This window comes from Xyrauchen texanus, chromosome 7 (assembly GCF_025860055.1).
Source record: "Xyrauchen texanus isolate HMW12.3.18 chromosome 7, RBS_HiC_50CHRs, whole genome shotgun sequence".
NCBI classification, from domain to species: Eukaryota; Metazoa; Chordata; class Actinopteri; order Cypriniformes; family Catostomidae; genus Xyrauchen; species Xyrauchen texanus.
The window spans coordinates 9657213-9678040 of NC_068282.1; the positions used below are offsets into that span (position 1 = coordinate 9657213).

General features: G+C 35.9%; 1 protein-coding gene across 1 annotated transcript; it reads right to left on the reverse strand.

Moving 5' to 3' along the window:
• Window positions 1–794: 794 nt before the first annotated feature.
• LOC127646684 (isotocin receptor-like) lies at window positions 795–5774 on the reverse strand. The gene is made up of 2 exons (XM_052130496.1): window positions 4868–5774; window positions 795–1486 (listed from the first exon to the last, which is right to left on the reverse strand). Exons 1-2 carry the CDS (start codon window positions 5772–5774, stop codon window positions 1260–1262), a joined length of 1134 nt encoding a protein of 377 aa, XP_051986456.1. The 3' UTR covers window positions 795–1259.
• Window positions 5775–20828: the final 15054 nt, after the last annotated feature.

Consider the following 20828-nt stretch of genomic DNA (forward strand, 5'->3'; position numbering starts at 1 on the left):
TCCTTCCATCACGGCATCCATGCACAACTCGCCACATGCCCCACCAAGAGCGAACCACATTATAGCAATCAAGAGGAGGATACCCCATGTGACTCTACCCAACCTAGCAACCGGCAATTTGGTTGCTTTGGAGACCCGGCTGGAGTCACTCAGCATGCCCTGGGATTCAAACTAGCGAAATCCAAGTGTGGTAGCCAGTGTCTTTACCACTGAGCTACCCAAGCAACGTAAAATGCATTTGAAACACAACAAATTTTAATAGCTGAGCTGCTGTGTGTAATATATAATTTTTTTACAAAGTACTAATATAGGCAGTAAGCACACCATTAAACATAAAAAATACTGAATATTTACATTATAGGGATAGTTCACCTAAAAACTATTTTTTTCCCCATGTACTCACCCTTATACCATTCCAAACTCTTGTGACTTTCTTTCCTTGGAACACAAAATAAGATATTGTGAAGAATCTTCAAGTTACTCTTTTCCATATAATGAAAGCATTATTACCAGAGGCTGTCAAGCTCCTTTTTAGACAAAATACATTTTAAAAGTAGTCCATATGGCTTGTATTGTTTCAGATATCTTGCAAAAATAGCAGTGTGATAGCTATTCTATTTTTTTCTATGTATGTAATTGCAAAATATAATATGTAATTTTGTATTCCTCTGAAAAAAGTAGGTTTGGAACAACATGAGGGTGAGTAAATGTTGACAGAATTTTCATTTTTGGGTGAACTTTTTATTTAACTTCTCTTGAAAAAACATTCACATTCAATTATAAGACGTGCTGATTCTGAATGAATGTTATTGATAACTTATCAAATCTGATGCATACCATCATGTAATACTAGTTAATTCAAACTCTTAAGAGTACTCTAAGATCTCTTCTTGTGTTTCACAGAAGATTGAAACTTTCATTAAGTTTCCCAGGGGGGAATTCAGAACACAAGTTGAGTAGATCTCAATTATGGACAGCAAGCCAGACATCTTTGCATGAATCATTCAGGATTATTTGCACTTGAATTAAGTGTATAATTGTGTTATGTGATTGCTGAACAGTGGGTTGCTCCTGTACCAAAGATGTCACATTGTTAAGCACTCAAGCATTCATTTTTTGAATTGTGTCTGTCATTTTTTGACAACTGTCATAATACCATAACTGATTGATTCTTTAGCTTATATTATCATATTGTTCAGTCCATGATGGTTATATGAACGGCAAGTGTTCCCACATGTTCTCTTCTGTGAAGAAGTGTCTCATGAAGTGGAGGTCTGTGTCACACTCTTCTGGCTGCTGGTGCTCCTCATTGCACCAGTGCCTGAATGCTTCCTAGATCTCCAATATCTCTTACAGCCACAGTGTGATGTCATAAGACAGCGTTGCATGAGATCCCGGAACAGATGACCAGCGAAAAACATGTAGATCCATGGGTTGCAGCAGCTGTTGAGACTGGCCAAAAGCATGGCAATGATGAACGCCATGGCTATTAGGGACAAGATAAAAAAATACATAAAAAAAAAGTCTTTGCAAATTTGTCATGAGACAAGTAAATAACAAGGTAACATACAGTATTGTCAAATGTATTACAGTAAATGAATACTTTTTAAGTATATTATATTGATGACATCTGCCCTGTATGTCTTGCTCTTAGTCCTCATTATACAAAACTTTATGAGAAATCCATGAACTTGTACTTCCCTTACTAAAACCATATGATATTGACCAGGCAAAACAAATAGCAGAATAAACAAATCAACGCTAATTCCAGATGTGAAACCCTGAACCGAAACAGAAATATAATGTAATGTAATTGTAAGACGAGTTTTCTAATTATACGTCTTTTTTAAATGGGGCTTCAAAACTTTATCTTCACCATAAGGTGGGGACATCTCTTGCTTTAATCACTATTATCTTTTTGAAATTGAAAAATGATGGTTTTAGCCAATAAAACGGAAGCAACTGATTTTCAAACTAAAGGAGGCAGGAGTAAAATAGCTCTGCCCTTTTAATAATGAGGTAAATCAATACTTAGGGGTATACATGTTATGATCTTAATTGAATGTTTATTAATCAAATTAATTACTTTAATGTAATTGCTTTTAAGTTATAAAAGTAGTGTAGGGAATTACATTTCTAATTCTTGTGATCAGATTGCAGTTTCTGTTTTCAATCAAGTTAATTACTTGTTAGTTCATTAGATGAGTTATGCAGTATTACTAAATAATAGTATGTAATTCATTTAAAAAATTAATTAAATTAATATGTACATCTGTTAGCGTTTCTGTGACAGCTTGATGGTGTGCACCCATAACAAGTCAATAAAGAAGGTAAAAATAAAGACGTTATTTTGATTAATTAATTAGTCTTAATGTAAGTAATCTGATTAAGAAAGAATTCATTAGTTCAGTTATTTGCCATGAATTACTTTTTTCTTTTTACATAAGTAACTTATTTATCATTGACTTTTTTTACTTGAACAAGTAACATATATATAATATACATAATGCTACTGGCGATTGCATTGAAATATGTCTGGGGTTAACAGTATGTCTGAGGCTATACAAATCAGAATAATGAACAAAGATGGTCAATGCATTGAAAATCTTCTTTGAAAAGAATCACAATGATTAAAAGTTTTGTATGCTAAAGATGTTTGGCACTGAAACTAGTCACTTTCCCAAAAAAACTGCTGAATAACATTAGTCTGTTTTTACAGTTTCTCTCTAAAATTGCTTTTTAAATAAGTTTACATGAGTGTTTTTGTTAATGGATGACAACTACTGGGGTAAGGAATACTTTTATGGTGCTTTTGTCCTTTTTATGACTTGACAGATGTGGTTAGTCATTGGCTGGAATAGAGCTGCATGAAGATTCTTCAAAAAAATATATTTTAGAGTTCCACATGGGAATAAAAATAATAATAATGCACATTGTTTTGGAATGGTAGGAGGTTGAGTAAATACATTGATTACAGAATATTTATTTTCAGGTGAACCAATTTTTTCAAGTAAGATTTTACTCGCTGGCTAATTTAGTCTCTACGGTATTCGAATTGCAATTATTTTGAATTTGGCTAATTCAAATGCATTGCCCTTACATATTAGATTATAGTCTTTTAGCTAAGATAGTTATCTTGGTCATTTTCTTTAGGCAGAACTCCAGACTCTTAAGAAGACTAAAATGTCATCTTAAAGCAATCTTTTAAAAGACTAGAGGGCATTTTAAGCACTCCTATCCGTTTCTTTAAACATTTGAGACCTCTGTTTACATTAAAATTACATTTAAAGTGAACAGATGCTGTCCACATTTAGCTGTCAAAGCTCTTGCCATGTTCTTAATATTTTCAGAATCTCAATGAATTAACTTCAGTTGCACCCATTTTTACCCCACTAACATTTACTGTTGAGAAGTTATATTGAAAAGGTAGAAACCCTTGTATGGTCACGATTCAGGCATTGTGAGATTGATAACAGTGCTGGACCTCCTTACAAATTATGTCTATGAAATTACACAGAAATGGCACTCCACATAACCAAGTCTGGATAATGAAGAACCTCTTTGATGTCATACTACATTTGCTTTGACCAAAACCACATGAGGTTCAGTGAGCTTTGAACTGCTATTTTGAACTGCTATTCTACTGTATATTGTTTTCATCCTTCTCTGTCTATATTAGACTCTGAGAGCTATATTTAGGTTTGTGCAACAATCAGTTATCTTAGAGCACAATATTTATGAGAGGACTGAAGGAGAAATCCATGCCAGTGGAGAGCATAAACAGTGTATACAGACATCACTTCCTTAAGTAAATGTCTGTTTGGGAATACATTGGATAACACAAGACTGTGGCCCCCTCCACTGTACTCATGCCTATTTAGAAGTGGGGGTTTTTTAACACTCACAGACCAGAGCATGGTATAACCTACTGATAATATGGATGGTAACATTTAAAAAAATTATAAGGGCAAATCAGGGCCAACAAAGCCTACTTCACTAAAGTTACATATGTGGCCCCAAAATATTTCAGGGTTCCCACAACTTTTGACCAATTTTAACTTAAGGATTTATATATATATATATATATATATATATATATATATATATATATATATATATATATATATATATATATTACATATTGTTTTCTTAAGTGGGGCAAATATATATGAAAATGTTCAAAGTGGGCTCACATTGACTGATCCAATCACAATGGACATTCATTTGTTAATAGACTACTTAAGATGTATTGAAATGTAATGAACAAGAAATTATGCATTATTTTCTGAAGTGGTTATTTTGAGTAAGCGTTTTCTTAATTTGTTACTCAAAAATGCTTCTTGTTGTCTCAAAAGTGTTTGCATAAGTTGAAAAATTGTTCCCTATAACTATTGCCCAGGCATGTACTCTACATCACTATAACCCTCCTGGGGGCCTTTTCCCTAAAGTGTGGGAGCATTTTACCCCAGGTGTGGGGTAAAAGGCTTCCTCGCCACTTTTTCATATTTTTTTTTAACTGTATTCAAAATTTTATTTATAATTTTCACTCAAATGTTCCATCAATTTTCAATAAAAATAAATGTATTTCTTAGATCTTGAGATACATTGTGACCAGAAAAAAGCGCATTTTCTTTAATGTGTGCCTTTTGCCCCATTGAGAATATATATATATATATATATATATATATATATATATATATATATATATATATATATATATATATATATATATATATATATATATATATATATATATATCTTAGTCTTATTCTTATTATTTGTTTCATTTATAATGGGGACCATTATATTAGTTAGATATTTATTGGCCATAACATAAAATAATTCTGTAATATTATTATTATACTACCTTCTCTTGGAGCCAATGGATCCCATGCTGACCACATCTGAACGAAGAAAAACGGGGTCCAGCAGATAATATAAGCCAAGACGATAACAAACGTCATTTTCACCGTCCTGATCTTAGCTTTGGAGATCAGTTTGACGCTGCTGACGCGAGAGAGCGCGATGCCTTTTCTGGGCCGCGGAGTCAACGACAGGCACTGTTCCCGCCTGGTCTTCAGCTTAAAGTTTTGCCATATTTTATAACTTATTAGGCCATAACAAACACTTAAGATGGTCACAGGAATGATATAGATGGTGAGACTAATCCAAGTGATATATGCCTTCGCGCCCCATGGCTGAACAAAATCTGCCCAGCAGTCATACACTCCGTCGCCGACCTCTCTGAGCGAGAAAATGTACACCTGTGGCACGCTGAAGAGCAGGCTTAAAATCCAGGACGCGACCACGTAAAAACGATCTTTTCGGCGGCGTAAGGACCGTAACGGCTGCCATATAGCCAAACACCTGTCAACAGACATCAGCACAAGCATGTACGTGGATGCGAACATGCCAACCACCTGTAGATACTTCACCAGGCGGCACAAAATGTCTGGTCCATAAAAGCGAAAGGTGATGTCCCAAATAAGTTGGGGGAGCACTTGAAAAATCGCCACCACCAGGTCAGCAATACTCAGGTGTTTCATTAAATAATACATGCGTGACTGGCCGTGTTTACTCGTCTGGATGGCCAAAAGGACGCACAGGTTGCCGGCGAGCGCGAACAGCAGGATGAGAACCAAAACTGTTACTTCAACTTTAGCCACTTCTTCGTTACGCTTTAGAGGGTTTAGTGTTTTATTCAATCCGCTGCTTGAATTCTTCCATGAGTCGTTTAAAGGCCTGAAAAACGCATCTTTCAGCAGGCTCTCCATTGCGCGTAAAATGCGCCTCCAAGCGCGCTGCTGCAGCGGCTCTTATGCGTGTTATAGATTTTTACGCATGTGTGATGTTGATATGAAGTGCACTTAAAAACATATGTTGATGATCAACAAGACAATCACGGATAGGTCCTGTTCATGATTCACTGCAAAATAAAATAACGTTACTTGAGATGCAGTTGAGGCTATATAAATATAGGGATGCTGACGATTACTACAATAAGACAAGCAATGCAAACTATTATACCTTTAAAATTATTTAGCCCTACTCTTTTAATTTTAATTTAGTATACAGTTTTTTGCCCCCTCTAAACAAATAATAAACAATAATTAATATTAAAAGTAACATTTGGTGCAACATATTTAGACTACTGTAACTCTGGACATTGAAAACACGAACACCTACCTTAAATATCCTTCAGTAGTCCATGTATTTGCTTTTAAATGAAGTTTTCATTGATGTGCAGTAAAACTAGCGTTTCTTGTGGATGCACGGACAAAGCGGATCTGTCTGGAGCATAACATGGAGCGCAGTTTTGTGTGCATTGGGTGGATGTCTTGAAGTAATGCACATACACATTTCTACCACCGAGTGGCATTGGGATGTGCTGGAATATTTAATGTATTTTTGAAGCGAAATCAAAGTATACAAATATGGAAAAAAATACATTCAAAAATGAATGTGTCATTCAAAAAAGTGAAATAAATAAAGTAATTTATTATTAAACTAATTTTAAAATAGTTGATGAATAACTGCAGTTATTTATTAATAAATTATCAATAAAGTTTAATAACAGATTATTATAGAAATTAATGATAAAAGGGGCCAAATACTGAAAAAATAATAATAATAAAAAAATAAATAATAATAATAATAATAATAATATATATATATATATATGTTATTTACCTTAAGTTTTTGACTACCTATTTGAAAAATATTCTTAAAGGTTACGTCAATAAAAACATTTAAAAAAAAAAAAAGAATTATTTAAAGGTGATTTGTGGCATATGTATTTCCAACTATAATATACTTAAATACGGCCAGTCCATAAACATAAAAATACACAGTTTAAAAGGTATAGCCAGATGACTCTAATATTATACATGTTAACAGGATTTTAGTGAGATAACTTTGCTTACTAACCTTATTTATGTAAAGTTATTTCCAAAATTACAACTCTGTCGCCATAATGACACAACACAGGTAAACCCAATCTCTATCAGCAATTTTCATCACACTAATATCATGTAGAACAGAGATTTTATCACACTTGAATCATGTAAACACAATCAATGCTGGTGTATTTTGGTGGTTCGGTACTGGCCCCATTCACTCTCATTGTAAGTGAAGTGCCTTATTCTAATCGGGAATTTTGAATAATTGAGGGATGAGTTTATAATAATTTCATAAAATCAGTTTTATGGCACAAAAGATGTCTATTGAGCTGAACTTGTATTCAGGGGTGGAGCCAGGAGTTTTTCAAAAGAGTGACCAGGCAGGGGCAAGCGGTCAGAGACTATTTGACCTCTAAATTATTTATTTTTGACCAGTCAAAAACATTTTTCTGATTAGGTCACTGAGATCTAAAAATGAGTAAATCAGACATTTTATTTAACAATGTAACTAACTCTCCAATTATTAGTAAAGGCTAATAATAAAAACATTATATGAATATAATTCATATTACTATAATATGAATATTGATTTTGTATTGACAAAAAGTTTACCCCGTAATTGTTTCTTTTTTCAGTGTTTCCTTTTTTCAAATGAAGGATGTAACTCCTCTCCGGTGCACCTCCGAATCTTTCTTTCTCTGTTGTTGTGTGTTGTTTTGTCTTTGCATTTATGAAAACATCTTTGTGGAAATCCTCAGCAGGTATCCAAGCAGCTCTTACAAGACTCACTCACTCACTCACGCACTCACTCACTCACTCACTCACTCACTCACTCACTCACTCACTCACTCACTCACTCACTCACTCACTCACTCACTCTTTCTTTCGAAAGAAATGCAAATATACCAATAAGAGCAATTATCCTGTTATTCTTGCTATGAACCTTGACAGAGAGGCCTAACACATAGGCCTATAATTAAATCACTGATTAGCATTAACTTAGTGCGTAGGTAAAGTGTAAGTGGGGAGATTCAAACAGCCTAATCTTTTGAACTTTTGGATATTGGATATCAGTAATTCCTGTAGCTCCACTGGCAGATTCTGAATTCACAAATATATTTCCACCATGACATGCACATACTGTAAATAATGTATAAAAAGTCCCCGCCACATTATTTGGGTTCAGCACAAGTTTTTCAATTAATAGAAGAACAATAAGGAAAATGACGCAGAGGCCGATTATAGCAGTTTATATAGTACATTTTAAAACCTCTTTTCATATTTTTTTTTTTATATTTGTTAAATGGAGCCGTTTGGGTTTAAAATGTTCCATCTGGACTAACAATATAAATGCAAACCCAAAGGCACAATGCCGCAGATAGATAGAAGTCATTTTGTTGTATATTTCTGTGATGTAAGATGCAAGCCATAGCTGTGTGCTGTTTATTGCTTTAGAGTGAATACTAATGCTGAGATTTTTCCATTAAACGCAGTGGTCGATTTGTAAAACTTTTTTTGGGGGGGGGTCTAATTCTTATGGATTATTGACAAAAAGGTTTTCCGAGATATTAAAATTAAATCTAGTTTGTGTCAAGGTTTTAGAAATGTAATCTTTGTGTCATATTTGGTTTCATAGAGGGGACTGCCCAAGGGAGACGCGGGTCCGCCGGCAGGGGGGCCGAAGCTTGTAAAATATACACACAAAGGGGATTATCCCATGAAGGCCAACCCTGTGGAGCACCTATTCCAGTACAGAGTAGTTAGTACCCGTAGTGGTCTGGTCGGGAATTCCTCAGCTGAATTCGTGGACCAGAGGGCTAGGGAGGAAAGACATCCAAGGAGCACGAGTTTAGTGGACTCTCCTGGGAGAAAGAGCGCACATGATCGCCTCAGTGGAGGGGAAAGGCGCTATGTGCAAGCGGAACACCCCTTCAGTCGTTCTGTATTCCCGAGTTCTACGTGCTCAGACCTGAGAGAATACGGGATGAAACTGACTCGACCCTGAGGTTGTAGAATCCCGTAATGGTATTGGGTGTTGCACAGCCCGCCACTCTGCAGAGGATGCAACACTTCTCGTCGAGTGTGCTCGAACCCGCAAGGGGGGCGGGCAAGGCCTGGTTCGAGGTCTCCAGGCAAGTGTCACTGACAGTGTCGCTCTTGATGAAGCGAGCATGATCAGGAGGGCTGTCTTCAAGGAGAGGGCTCTGAGCTCGACTGACTGTAGCGGCTCGAAGGGGGGTGTCTCTGGAGGCCTGAGAGGACTATGGAGAGATCCCATGAGGGGAACAGGCATGGCCTGGGACGGTTAAGCCTCCAGGCGCATCTTAGGAACTTGATGATCAGGTCGTGTTTCCCTAAGGACTTACCATCCACTGTGTCGTGGTGAGTTAATATAGTGGCTACATAAACCTTCAAGGTGGAGGTGGACAACGGGCAGTGGGAGGTCTCTTGGGAAGCGAACAGGTCTATCTGTGCTTTGCCGAACTGCTCCCAAATCAGCTGGGCCGCCTGGAGATGGAGCCATTACTCTCGTGTCCGCTGCCAACCTGAGTCACTGCTGACTTCAAAGGAGAAGATGGTGGGCGAGCTGCGACATGTGACGAGAGTGCACACCGCCTTGGTGATTTATGTACACTATCGATGTAGTGTTGTCTGAACGGATCAAGACGTGCTTCTGCCGAAGTATCCGGAGAAACCTCCACAGGGCAAGAATTACAGCTAGCAACTCTAGGCAGTTGATGTGCCAACCCAACCGGGGCCCTGTCCAGAAGCCGGCGGCTGCATGCCAATTGCACATTGCGGCCCAATTTTTTTGGCATGTGTGCAAGATGTTGTTTGAGTGTGCGAGAGAGAGAGAGAGAGAGAGAGAGAGAGAGAGAGAGAGAGCGAGAGAGAGAGAGCAACTTACAAGGATGTAAATAGCATTAATAGCTTAGAGAGAAAGTGTAAGCGCAAAAAGAAGCAGTTCTAGAGGGGGCCTAAATAAGTGGCCATAAAATCTCCCAAAATGGCATCAACTGAGAGAGTGCATTAGGGGAAAAACATCTAGTCTGGAACTGATAACTGTACGAAACTGGAACTGCGATTCTAAGTACCTTAATAGATTCTGACTATTAAACAAAACTAGATTTTAAAATGTTCTAGGTGGTTGGAAGGACATTGCTATGCAGTTGCTAAGACATTCTTAGTGGTTGATATGGTGTTTGGGTTGTTTTATGTTGCTGTTAGTGTGTTCTGGCTGGTTTCTATGTGGTGATGTATTGGCCCAAGTCAAAAGAGCCCTCTATTGTACTCCCTATATGGCTCGGTTACCTCCTTCAATAGAAGTAAGTGGGATTTATTTTTTATATCTTTAGCTTTTTAACATGATAATTTTTATTTTATTTTTACATTTGATTACTTAGAAAAGTAATAGCACAACTTTCCTCAACAAGACACATAAATTGAGGTATCATTCCTGTCCATTGTACAAAAGTGGAAATTTAATTCTTAAGGTTTGCATTTAAAAGAAATCCCCTTAAGTAAGCTTCACTTAACAGTATACGTGAAGCTTACTTGAGCAAGCTCTCCAAATGATAGCAGCAAAGCTCATTGATTTGTAATACAATCAGTCAGATGAAGTCCCTTTCAAGGCATGTCAGTCTACTCAGTGGCCATCTTGGGAACACACCCAGGTAGCTATTTTCTATGGATACAAACAGCATACAATACAGCTCCTATCTACTTCAATGGGGAAATATTTCAATCTTAAAATCCAAAAAGGTTGGTCAAGATTTCTATTTAATAACATATTCAAATCTGCTGTAAAATCTTATAACAACAGAATCACAAATCGTGCTTAGTTCAGATAATTCTAAAAAGTGCAATTATTCAGGCTGGTCCAGCTGTGCATTTGGAAGTTATCTGACAGACAATGTCTGTATATAAAAGGTGATTAGCTCTTTTACCTCTAAGGTAGGACTTCCTTTTCTATACCGTCATATTGGGTGTTTCAATTTCTCCCATTAATTTTAATACAAGTGGTCTATCTTGGGCTAAACAGTCTCTGATATGGCCAGTATATCTTGTGATCTGTATCCTGCAAGGCTAAATCTATTTTACTTTGCCATTTTAGCTCTGGTTTTTGTCTGAGTACATTTGCAAGATTATGTGAAAAAAAAAAAGAAAGAAACAACAGTTCACCTCAATTCAACTAAACCAATTAGTTAAAAAAACAATATGTCATGGAAAAAGTGTCAGCTTTTTTCATTATTGAGAAATCCTTCTAACATCAGGTATGACAGATCCATCTGGGCCACATTGCATGCACATGGTTTACAGTTTGGGGTTTATAAAGGCATCCATTTAATGCCTCTTTCTGCCAGAAAACTCCTTTAAGCCATGATCAGGAACATCCAGCATTCAATATTGGTGAAATAACTGAAGAGAACAAAGCCACTGTTTTGCTGTTGGGTTCCAGCATTTAGCAATTTAGTTATGTTTGGAAAACTTAGTTTAGCACAGACTTTGAGATTCATATAAACTTACTTTTTATCATCCAAGACAAGCAACAACAATGTTCTGATACTGTAGATACATTCCTAAGTTGCTGCAATGTTCTGGACATGCCCGGGTCTACCACTTGCCCACCCTAAAGTCAAAATTCCCCCTCTGAGACTGCATCTTAGTACTGGCCCTGGTTCCGGATTGGGATAAGCAGAGATTTATAGATGGAAAAACTATATGACGCACCACTGGTTCTTGGAATAAAGCAAATTAATAGCTTAGGACCTCACTGTGTCTTAGCTTTGTCTAAGCTTAGACATATATGTGTGTTTACATTTGTAACATGATACAGACTCTCTAGTGTTTGACTAAATGAGCCTCACGGACGATAAACTTCCAGAAAGCAAGGAGAAATGAGGAGAATTTGACCTTTTCTAATACATTTCGCAATAAATCATCTGTTTGTAACCTGTCTCATATATCCTCTTGATTCCGATGGCTTCAAGTTGTTTTGACTCTTGCTCTGTTAAGTATAAATCATTAGGTTAGATAAACCTAAAACAGGTCAGCATAAAACAACAGAAGCATAAACTACCAGACAGTAAAGTAATGTTAGCTTGTGATATTTGAAACCTGACCTCATAGATTCACATTGCTATAACAAACTTTTTGCTAAATTAGATTTACGTAAGTATCACAGCAGTTTTCTGGTGAAATAAACACAAAAGTGACTTTTATTCACTTTCACATAAATCACGAGGAAAATGGCAGATTATCACTTACTTTTCCCTCTGTTCCTCACAATGCTATCTTATGACATCAAAACACTTTTACTATACAGCATGATTTACACTGATGAGCCAAAATATTATGACCACCTGACTAATATGCTGGCCAAAACAGTGCCGACCCACTAAAGGCATGGACTCTACAAGACCTCTAAAGTTGTCCTGATGTATCTGACACCTGGTCATTAGCAGAAGATCCTTCAAGTCCTGTAAGTTTCAAGATGGAGAGTGGGGGACTTGTTGGTCCAGCACAACCCACAGATGTGGAATTTGGAGGCCAGGGCAACACCTTGAACTCTTCAGCATGTTTCTCAAACCATTCCTGAACAATTTGTGCAGTGTGGCAAGGTGCATTATCTTGCTGAAAGAGGCCACTACAATCCATGTAGCCATGAAGGGGTGTATCTGGTCTGCGACGATGTTTAGGTTGCTGGCACATGTCAAATTATTCAGACCCAGGGTTTCCCAGCAGGACACTGCCCAGAGCATCACACTACCTCCCATGTCATCTTCCCACAGTGCATCCTTGTGCTATCACTTCCCCAGGTACATGGTGCACACATACATGGCTGTGTCAGACCTGACAGGATAGCCTTTGTTGCTCTCGCGCATCAATGAACCTTGGGCACCCAATGCCCTGTCATCGATTTGTGGTTTGTCCCTCCTCAGACCACCGTCAATAGGTACTCACCTCTGCTGACCAGGACAACCCCACAAGCCTTGCCCATTCAGAGATGCTCTGACCCATTCATCTGGCCATAACAATGTGGCTCAGGTCTTTTTTCCTGCATTCAACATGTTGACTCTGAAAGCTGATTGTGCGCTTACCATCTAATCTACCCAGAACTTGACATGTGGCCTTGTTAATAGATGATCAATGTTTTGGCTCATCAGTGTAAAAGACGATACATATTTATGTTTGCATTACATTTTCAAGCTTACCAGTGTGACTAAATTGCATGGTAGCTCAACTGATAAAGTGTTGTCCTTGCAACACAAAAGAACAGTGTACAATCCCCAAAAATCATTCTCGTTGACACGCAAGCTGAAAGTGACATAGTGAAAGTGTTTTGTATTTGTATGCACACACAGCACATGCTAAACAACACTATCTAAGGGCGCAACTCTTGTTAGTGAATACCCCTTTAAGTCTCTGATTAAGTTTAATGCAGAGCTGAGGCAAAAACGCATATTGATATTGACATATTGACATATTGCAGGAGTTATACCACATTAAAATTGACTCAAGTTTTGCAGCATAGATGTGTAAGTGTACAGCAGAAGCAGTAGATGGTGTCACCGTCCATGTGCAGATTTACATTAACAGTCATGCTCTTTCTCCCAGGTACAGGAAAATCAGCTTCCAGTTTCCTGCCATGCATGTTCTTTTTTAACTCTTTCCCTCTCTGCCTCTCTCTTACACACACACACACACACACACACACACACACACACACACACACACACACACACACACACACACACACACACACAGAAACACACACGGCTATCCTTATGAAGACTCTCCATAGATTTGATGATTTTTATACTGTACGAACTACAGATTCTATCCCCTAACCCTACCCTAAAACCTAACCTTCACAAAAAAACTTTCCACATTTTTACATTTTGAAAAAAAACATCGTTTAGTCTGATTTTAAGCGATTTGAATAATGGGGACACTAGAAATATCCTCAAACCAGAGCATAGTATAAAGCATAATACCTTTGTAATTACATTTGTAACCTAAAAAAATTCACATACACACACAAACACACACACACACACACACACACGTAGTGTTTCCATGTTTTATGGGGACTTTCCATAGACATAATGGTTTTTATACTGTACAAACTTTATATTCTATCCCCTAAACCTAACCCTACCCCTAAACCTAACCCTCACAGAAAACTTTCTGCATTTTTACGTTTTCAAAAAACATAATTTAGTATGATTTATAAGCTGTTTTCCTCATGGGGACCGACACAATGTCCCCACAAGGTCAAAATTTCGGGTTTTACTATCCTTATGGGGACATTTGGTCCCCACAAAGTGATAAATACACACTCACACACACACACACACACACACACACACACACACACACACACACACACACACACACACACACACACACACACACACACACACACACACACACTATAGAGACCATAATGTCTCTAGCAAATGCCAAAGTACAAGTCAAAATCTAACCACTTGGATCAGAGTTGTTTGGTAATGTTTTTCTTGTTACAGTGAAGAATTTTTGTTCTTGAACTGGGGAAAAACAAGTTTTCTTAATCAAAATTGCATTATTGTTTTGTGATGCTTTTAGGTGACTCATACATGCTCAGTAAGTCTAATTTATACTTCATTTTGAGGTACAAATCACAGCACTGTGGGTGGTTGGTGGGTTCAAGTACTCAGATTGATGTGATTTGAGTGTTTGGGTTTAAATAAAATATATATTTAAAAAAACTTTCTTTGACAACTTCTATTATCCTTGTTGTGAAAACCACCAGCTGCGTTAAGTACTGCAGTGCATCTCCTCCTCATGGACTACACAAAATGTGTCAGTTCTTGCTGTGAGATGTTACCCCACTCTTCCACCAAGGTACTTGCGAGTTCCTGGACATTTCTGGGGGAATGGCCCTAGACCTCATCCTCCGATCCAACAGGTCCCAGACGTGCTCAATGGCATTGAGATCCGGGCTCTTTGCTGGCCTTGGCAGAACATTGACATTCCTGTCTTGCATTAAATCACACACAGAACAAGCAGTGTAGCTATTGTATTTCAGACTGTGGTGCGAAGGGCTAAATTCACAGGCAAGGTTAGGCAAACAGCATGCACAATATATATGATTTAATCTTAAAATGTCTTAAAGTATTTTAAGATGGAATATAGCTTGTCACATATACCCATTACACTGCAGGATAATGCATTTCAAGGCTATTTTTAAACATTGTTTCCAACTGTTTATTTATAATAAGCATTTAACTTATGCTTATTAATGCAGAAAATCATACTTTATACATTTGACTTGAAATTGCTAAAGAAATCACAATTTAAATAAAATAAAATAATAACAATATTAATAATAATAATAATAATAATTATTATTATTATTATTATTATTGCTGTACTGCTAAATAATGAAAATATATTTTTTCAATGAGGATGACATGTCATGTCAACTACCCAAGTATTAATTCATTTAATAACTCCAATAAATTGGGTTGAATGTTACACACTGCCTGTGGTGGCCAGAGCAAGAGGGAGAATTTTTCACATGTTCTGCATTTTTAATCTTGATTACTTTCACCATATGCTCAGGTAGCAATTCATTTAAATGTTATACCTCAGTTGCGTTATTTGTCACCAGGGCAACAGCCCTCTGAATGTGCTGTTGAGGGAAGGAAACATCATCGTTTATGAGCAGCCACAAGCATTTGCTGAAAATAATGGTTATCTCATCTGGCCATCTGAAGTGCTGTAATCTGTTTAAGACCAATAAACGTGTTTCTCAGCTTGTGGACATAGGAAGAGGTAACTGTATGACCTTTTGAAAATGCTATCTATAGCTGTCTGAGGAATTACGGACGATTCCACATTATGATCCAGTGTGCGCTCAAGGGAAAGTTGTATTGCTCAGAGGTTGCTCTTTCATAGCTCATGAGACTTAATGGAGTGCTCAGTCATGTTTATTTTAAGTATAACATTTTTCAGATTTTACTTAAAGTTCCTTAGGATAATTACTTATATATTATATACTTTATATATATATATATATATATATATATATATATATATATATATATATATATATATATATATATATATATATATATATATATATATATATATATATATATATATATATATATATATATATATATATATATAAAATATATTTATATTTATATTTTTTATAAAGAAGCATCCTATGATATGACATATGTTAGATTAATAAATTATGTATTTCATAATTATATGTTCTTTTGTTATTTAATTAATTATTATTAACTCTAATTAATTATTTAATTAATAATATTAAAAATAATACATTTCATAATAATAAAATTATTATTTATTAATAGTAGTAGTATTATTGATTACTATTATTATTATGATGATGATAATTATTATTATTCATAGTATTAATAGTATATAAATTATTATTAATATATTATAATTAATAATAATTTTAATAATGAATTAATAATTGATTGATTTTTCTAAAGAAGCATCATTTGATATAACGTTAAATTAATAATATAATGTATTTCATAATTTTATATATTTTTTTATTATTTAATGTAGATTTATAGTGCTTTAGTTTGTGTTATGTTTTCCTGACATTAATGGTAAAAAAAAAGGAATTGAATGATGTGATGGGGTTTCAATACAGCTAAACTTAATAGTCGATTTTTTCCTTTTGATGTTGGAGTAAATGGGAACACAAAAATAATATTGGCTATGGCCTCTAATGTACTGTACCCTATATAGAAGTTTACCCTGCTATGGTTTACTTCTATGTTCAATGAAAATGTTCTATCTTAGCTTGCAAGAAATGTAATATTTACATCCTGACATGCACTTGACGCACATGCGTCTTCAAGCGTTTTTTTCAATTTATACTTCAGAAACAGTGATATATGAAATCATCCTTTATTTCCTGTCAATCAATACTGATTCTATCGCACTTGTCTTCAGAGACATCTAATGAATCACTTTGGAGTTTCATCTATTGAATGAGTCAAATCAGTCATTCTTTGGCAGTGACAACACTGTTGATTTCGATGTAATGGAGGACAAAATGAAGATGTGTGCGTTTACCTCACAGCTTCACTGATGACAGAAGTGATATATCTTCAGAGAGTAGATGTGAATGGATAATGGCATGGTGTTCAGAAAAGCAAAAAGAGACACTGCATTTAAGGAAAATAGAATCAGGTGCAGGATTTGTAATTGTTGGAAATATTGGTTTGGTGGAGCTTGTTTCTTTTTTAAGCAGGGTTGTACTGTCACTGCAAATTTCCATGCTTGAATTAACAGAGTCAGAGTGAGATGTTCTCACTCCTTTCACAAAGCTGTCACACACAAATGATGATATTGCTGGATCTTTGACCGCAATGTGCAAACTGGTTGATTTATTTTAGTCCTAAAATGGAGTTGAATCTATAGCACCTGTGTAGTTCTTGACAGCAAATGTAATTAATTGTACAGATTGGTCCCTGCCTTGAACAGACTGTTCCTTGGAGTGTTCCCAAGTCCTTTAAATTTACAAACAATTACCATCAGAGCGAGTTTTGACAGTGCTCTGGGAATCTTTTTGGCCGCTCGCAGAAACCTGATATACTGGTACAATGTGCGTGAGTGGATATGCAGAGATTGCAAGCTCACGCTGTCAGATTGTTTTTCTTCATAGCTCTTATTATGCTTCATTGTTTAACAAGAAAGTGTTGGCAAGTATCTTCCACATCAATGTGTGTGTGGTAAATAAATGATCACATATGCTTTGGAAAAATGGTCTGTCTTTTTATATGGCTCAATTCTAATCTAGTTGTCAAACCTAAGATCTTGTCCCTCAAGTTTGAGTAGTACCTTGATCTTCTTGTGAATAGACATCAACTATTGCTCTGTTAACAACTGGTATCAACACTCATCTTGAGTAATCCGATCATCCAAACACAGGTGGTCAGCCGAAACAGATTACAGTTTTCACCTGGGATGAACATGCGTTTCAAATGTGTCTCAAGTAAACTTTCATGGAGCTGAGGATCTCGGATTATGCTACTACATTCTTCACTTACTACTAGGGCTGTCAATTGATTAAAATCTTTAATCAAATTAATTACATGGTGTCCCAATTAATTAATGGTGATTAATCGCATATAGATTTTTTATGAGGGCTTGTTTAAGGACCGTCAATTTACACCTGCGTCAGACATGCTTGTGTAGCATCTCGGGTGCGTTGTGTCATAAACATAACATTTTTAGGTCACTGTGTCAAGTTAAATATAGTTTAATATTTAGAACACATCTTGAGATCCCTTAGTTCAGATTTCCATCGCTCCATCAAGTGTTTTGAACGCAAGAACATAACGCATGTCTGTGTTGTTCTGCTGCTCAGGGGTGTTTTTCTTCACTGTATAAACTGCCCATTGCCACACAGCTGAAGTTTCACTTACTGCCCTCTGGAGTAAACAGGTGGTACTACAAGCTTGCATTTCTCAGGAATCTTCCATATTATTGTGGGCATTGCGATTAATTGCGTTAATTTTTAAACGTGTTATTTTTAGTCAAATTAATCGCACGAATTCTAAAAAGCATTAAATTGACAGCCCTACATTCTACTGTATGTAATTGTGCTATTGCATGTTTATTAACTTCAATAATGTAGACTATTTCAAATGTGCACATCCAAAATCCAGCTACAGGTGTTTTTTTCAAAAATGCAATAATGTTTTTAGAAAAAAACACCTGTAACTGAATTTTTGATGTGCATGTTTGAAATTATCTAAATTTTTTCATTTTAAAATAAATAATTTAACTAGTAACACTTTACAATAAGGTTCCATTCGTTAACATTATTTATTACACGGCGGCCTGGTATAATCGATTCTAATTGGTCAATGGTGCCATCTAGCGGCCTGTTATTGCTCTGTAACAACCACAGCTCCACGGATCAGGCCACTTATCTGGGTCCTTGCATGGCATCTCTCATGCTTCTCAAGTTTAATTTCCATTTATTCGTTTATTTTGCAAGCAGTCTTGTAATAGGATGAATAATGATGAGTCAGATGATTTCATCTGTTCAGCTATTTCTTTCTTCTCAAATTACATAATTTCAATGCAAATCAATATATTTCTCTCCATGTATTTATTGATTTAGTTAGTAGCCGTGTAATAAGTGGGATAATATACAGTCAGCTGGTTATTATTGCAAAATAAACGCCTTCAGGGTGATCACCCTATAGGGGTTTATTGTGCGATAACAATCGGCTGATTGTACATTATCCCTTACTTAATGCATTAGGCCTCATGAACAAACAATTAACAATATATGTTTTTACATAATTTATAAATCTAATAAATATTTAGCTACTAAAAATACAATTGTTCATTGTTAGTTCATTTTAGTTCATAGTGCGTGAAAATAGTAATTGTTAACAAATACAACTTTTGATTTAAAAAAAAATTATTACTATATGTTGAAATGAACATTAACTAAGATTTATAAATGCTCATTGTTAGTTCATATTAACTAATTTTGTTAACTTATGTTAACAAATGAAACCTTTTTCTAAAGTGTTACCATTTTAATTTGTTATATTGAATGGTAGTTCAAATCAGCTGTCAAGTGACAATGAAAACATCAAATGATCACACCATCCAGAACAAGTCATGACAGCACTGAGGATTATAGAAGCAACAATTAGAGAATGTTACATAATATATTGACATATAAAGAAAGCACACAAAATCCAACGATCCTTAGAAGCATTTACATGAAACCAAGCAACCTTACGTACTGTAGCATCCTTGACATCTCAGGTCAATTTCACATTCTCGATACCAAGACTACATCAGGTCCAGTCAATCTCAGAAGAAACTATGCATCATTATCCAATCAATTCTCTTTCTGCCACAAGAATGGAATGTTGTGATTCAACTTGACTAGTCATCAAGACACCTTGTCTCGCTGACTAGCCCTTATTAATCATACAGACCTGAAAACACTTTTCACCAGCCTTTGATCTGGAAGTATTTTTCCCAATGATTTTTTTCTTAGGGTTTTCCTAAAATTCTTAATAAAAAAGTTCAAATTGAATTGTAACATTGAAAACTTTTATTTTAAGCAAAAAAGTATTTGAAAAGTGGACAAAATGACTGTGCACTTTCCGTCCTTCATAAGGGCATGAATACTTCAATCCCATGAAGTATTGCGAAAGACATAATGAAATAATGGAAAAATATTAAACTATGGTTTAAATGTAATGATTATAAGTATAGAATCAATATATATTAATCTTACTGTAAAATATTCATATACTTGCAAATATACTAGATTGAAAGTCTAAAGAGGACTACTTCATTTCGAGGGGACGGTCAATGCTGGGCCCTTTCTCTGCAGATTTTTCCAGTGATTCTCTGATTGGTGGATCTTTCTCTGCTGGATCATGGGCTAAGTGAATTCCTAGACTAAAGACAACCAAAAACAAAAAAGAATGAAACAAGATTAGAGGTGTGGGTTAGAGCTATTTTGACTTAAAAAAATCACAGAAAAATTTTTAATAGTTTGTTATTGACCAGAAGCATCTGCTGATGTGGACCATGCCTCGCAAAAAAAGAGATTCCAGAAGATCTTCGATCAAGATTTGTTTCTTTGCCTGATGCTGGAAAGGGTTACAGTTTTCTCGAAAGGCCTGGATTTTCATCTGTCCACAGTTAGACACATTTTCTATAAATGGAGATGATTTAACACTGTAGCTACTCTCCCTAGAAGTGGCCATCCAGCCAAGATGACTCTAAGGGCTCACCACAAATGTTTTCTAATAAAAACATTGCTGCACTCCAGAAGTTTGCCAAAGACCACCTTTACACTCCACAACTCTACTGGGAAAATGTTTTGTGGACTGATGAAACTAA

Excerpts from the sequence above, each read along its gene's own strand:
- LOC127646684 (XM_052130496.1), bottom strand. The coding sequence starts at position 5,774 with ATGGAGAGCCTGCTGAAAGATGCGTTTTTCAGGCCTTTAAACGACTCA. Across the intron at positions 1,487-4,867 it reads TCCATTGGCTCCAAGAGAAG|CCATGGCGTTCATCATTGCC; the intron begins GTAGTATAATAA and ends TGTCCCTAATAG.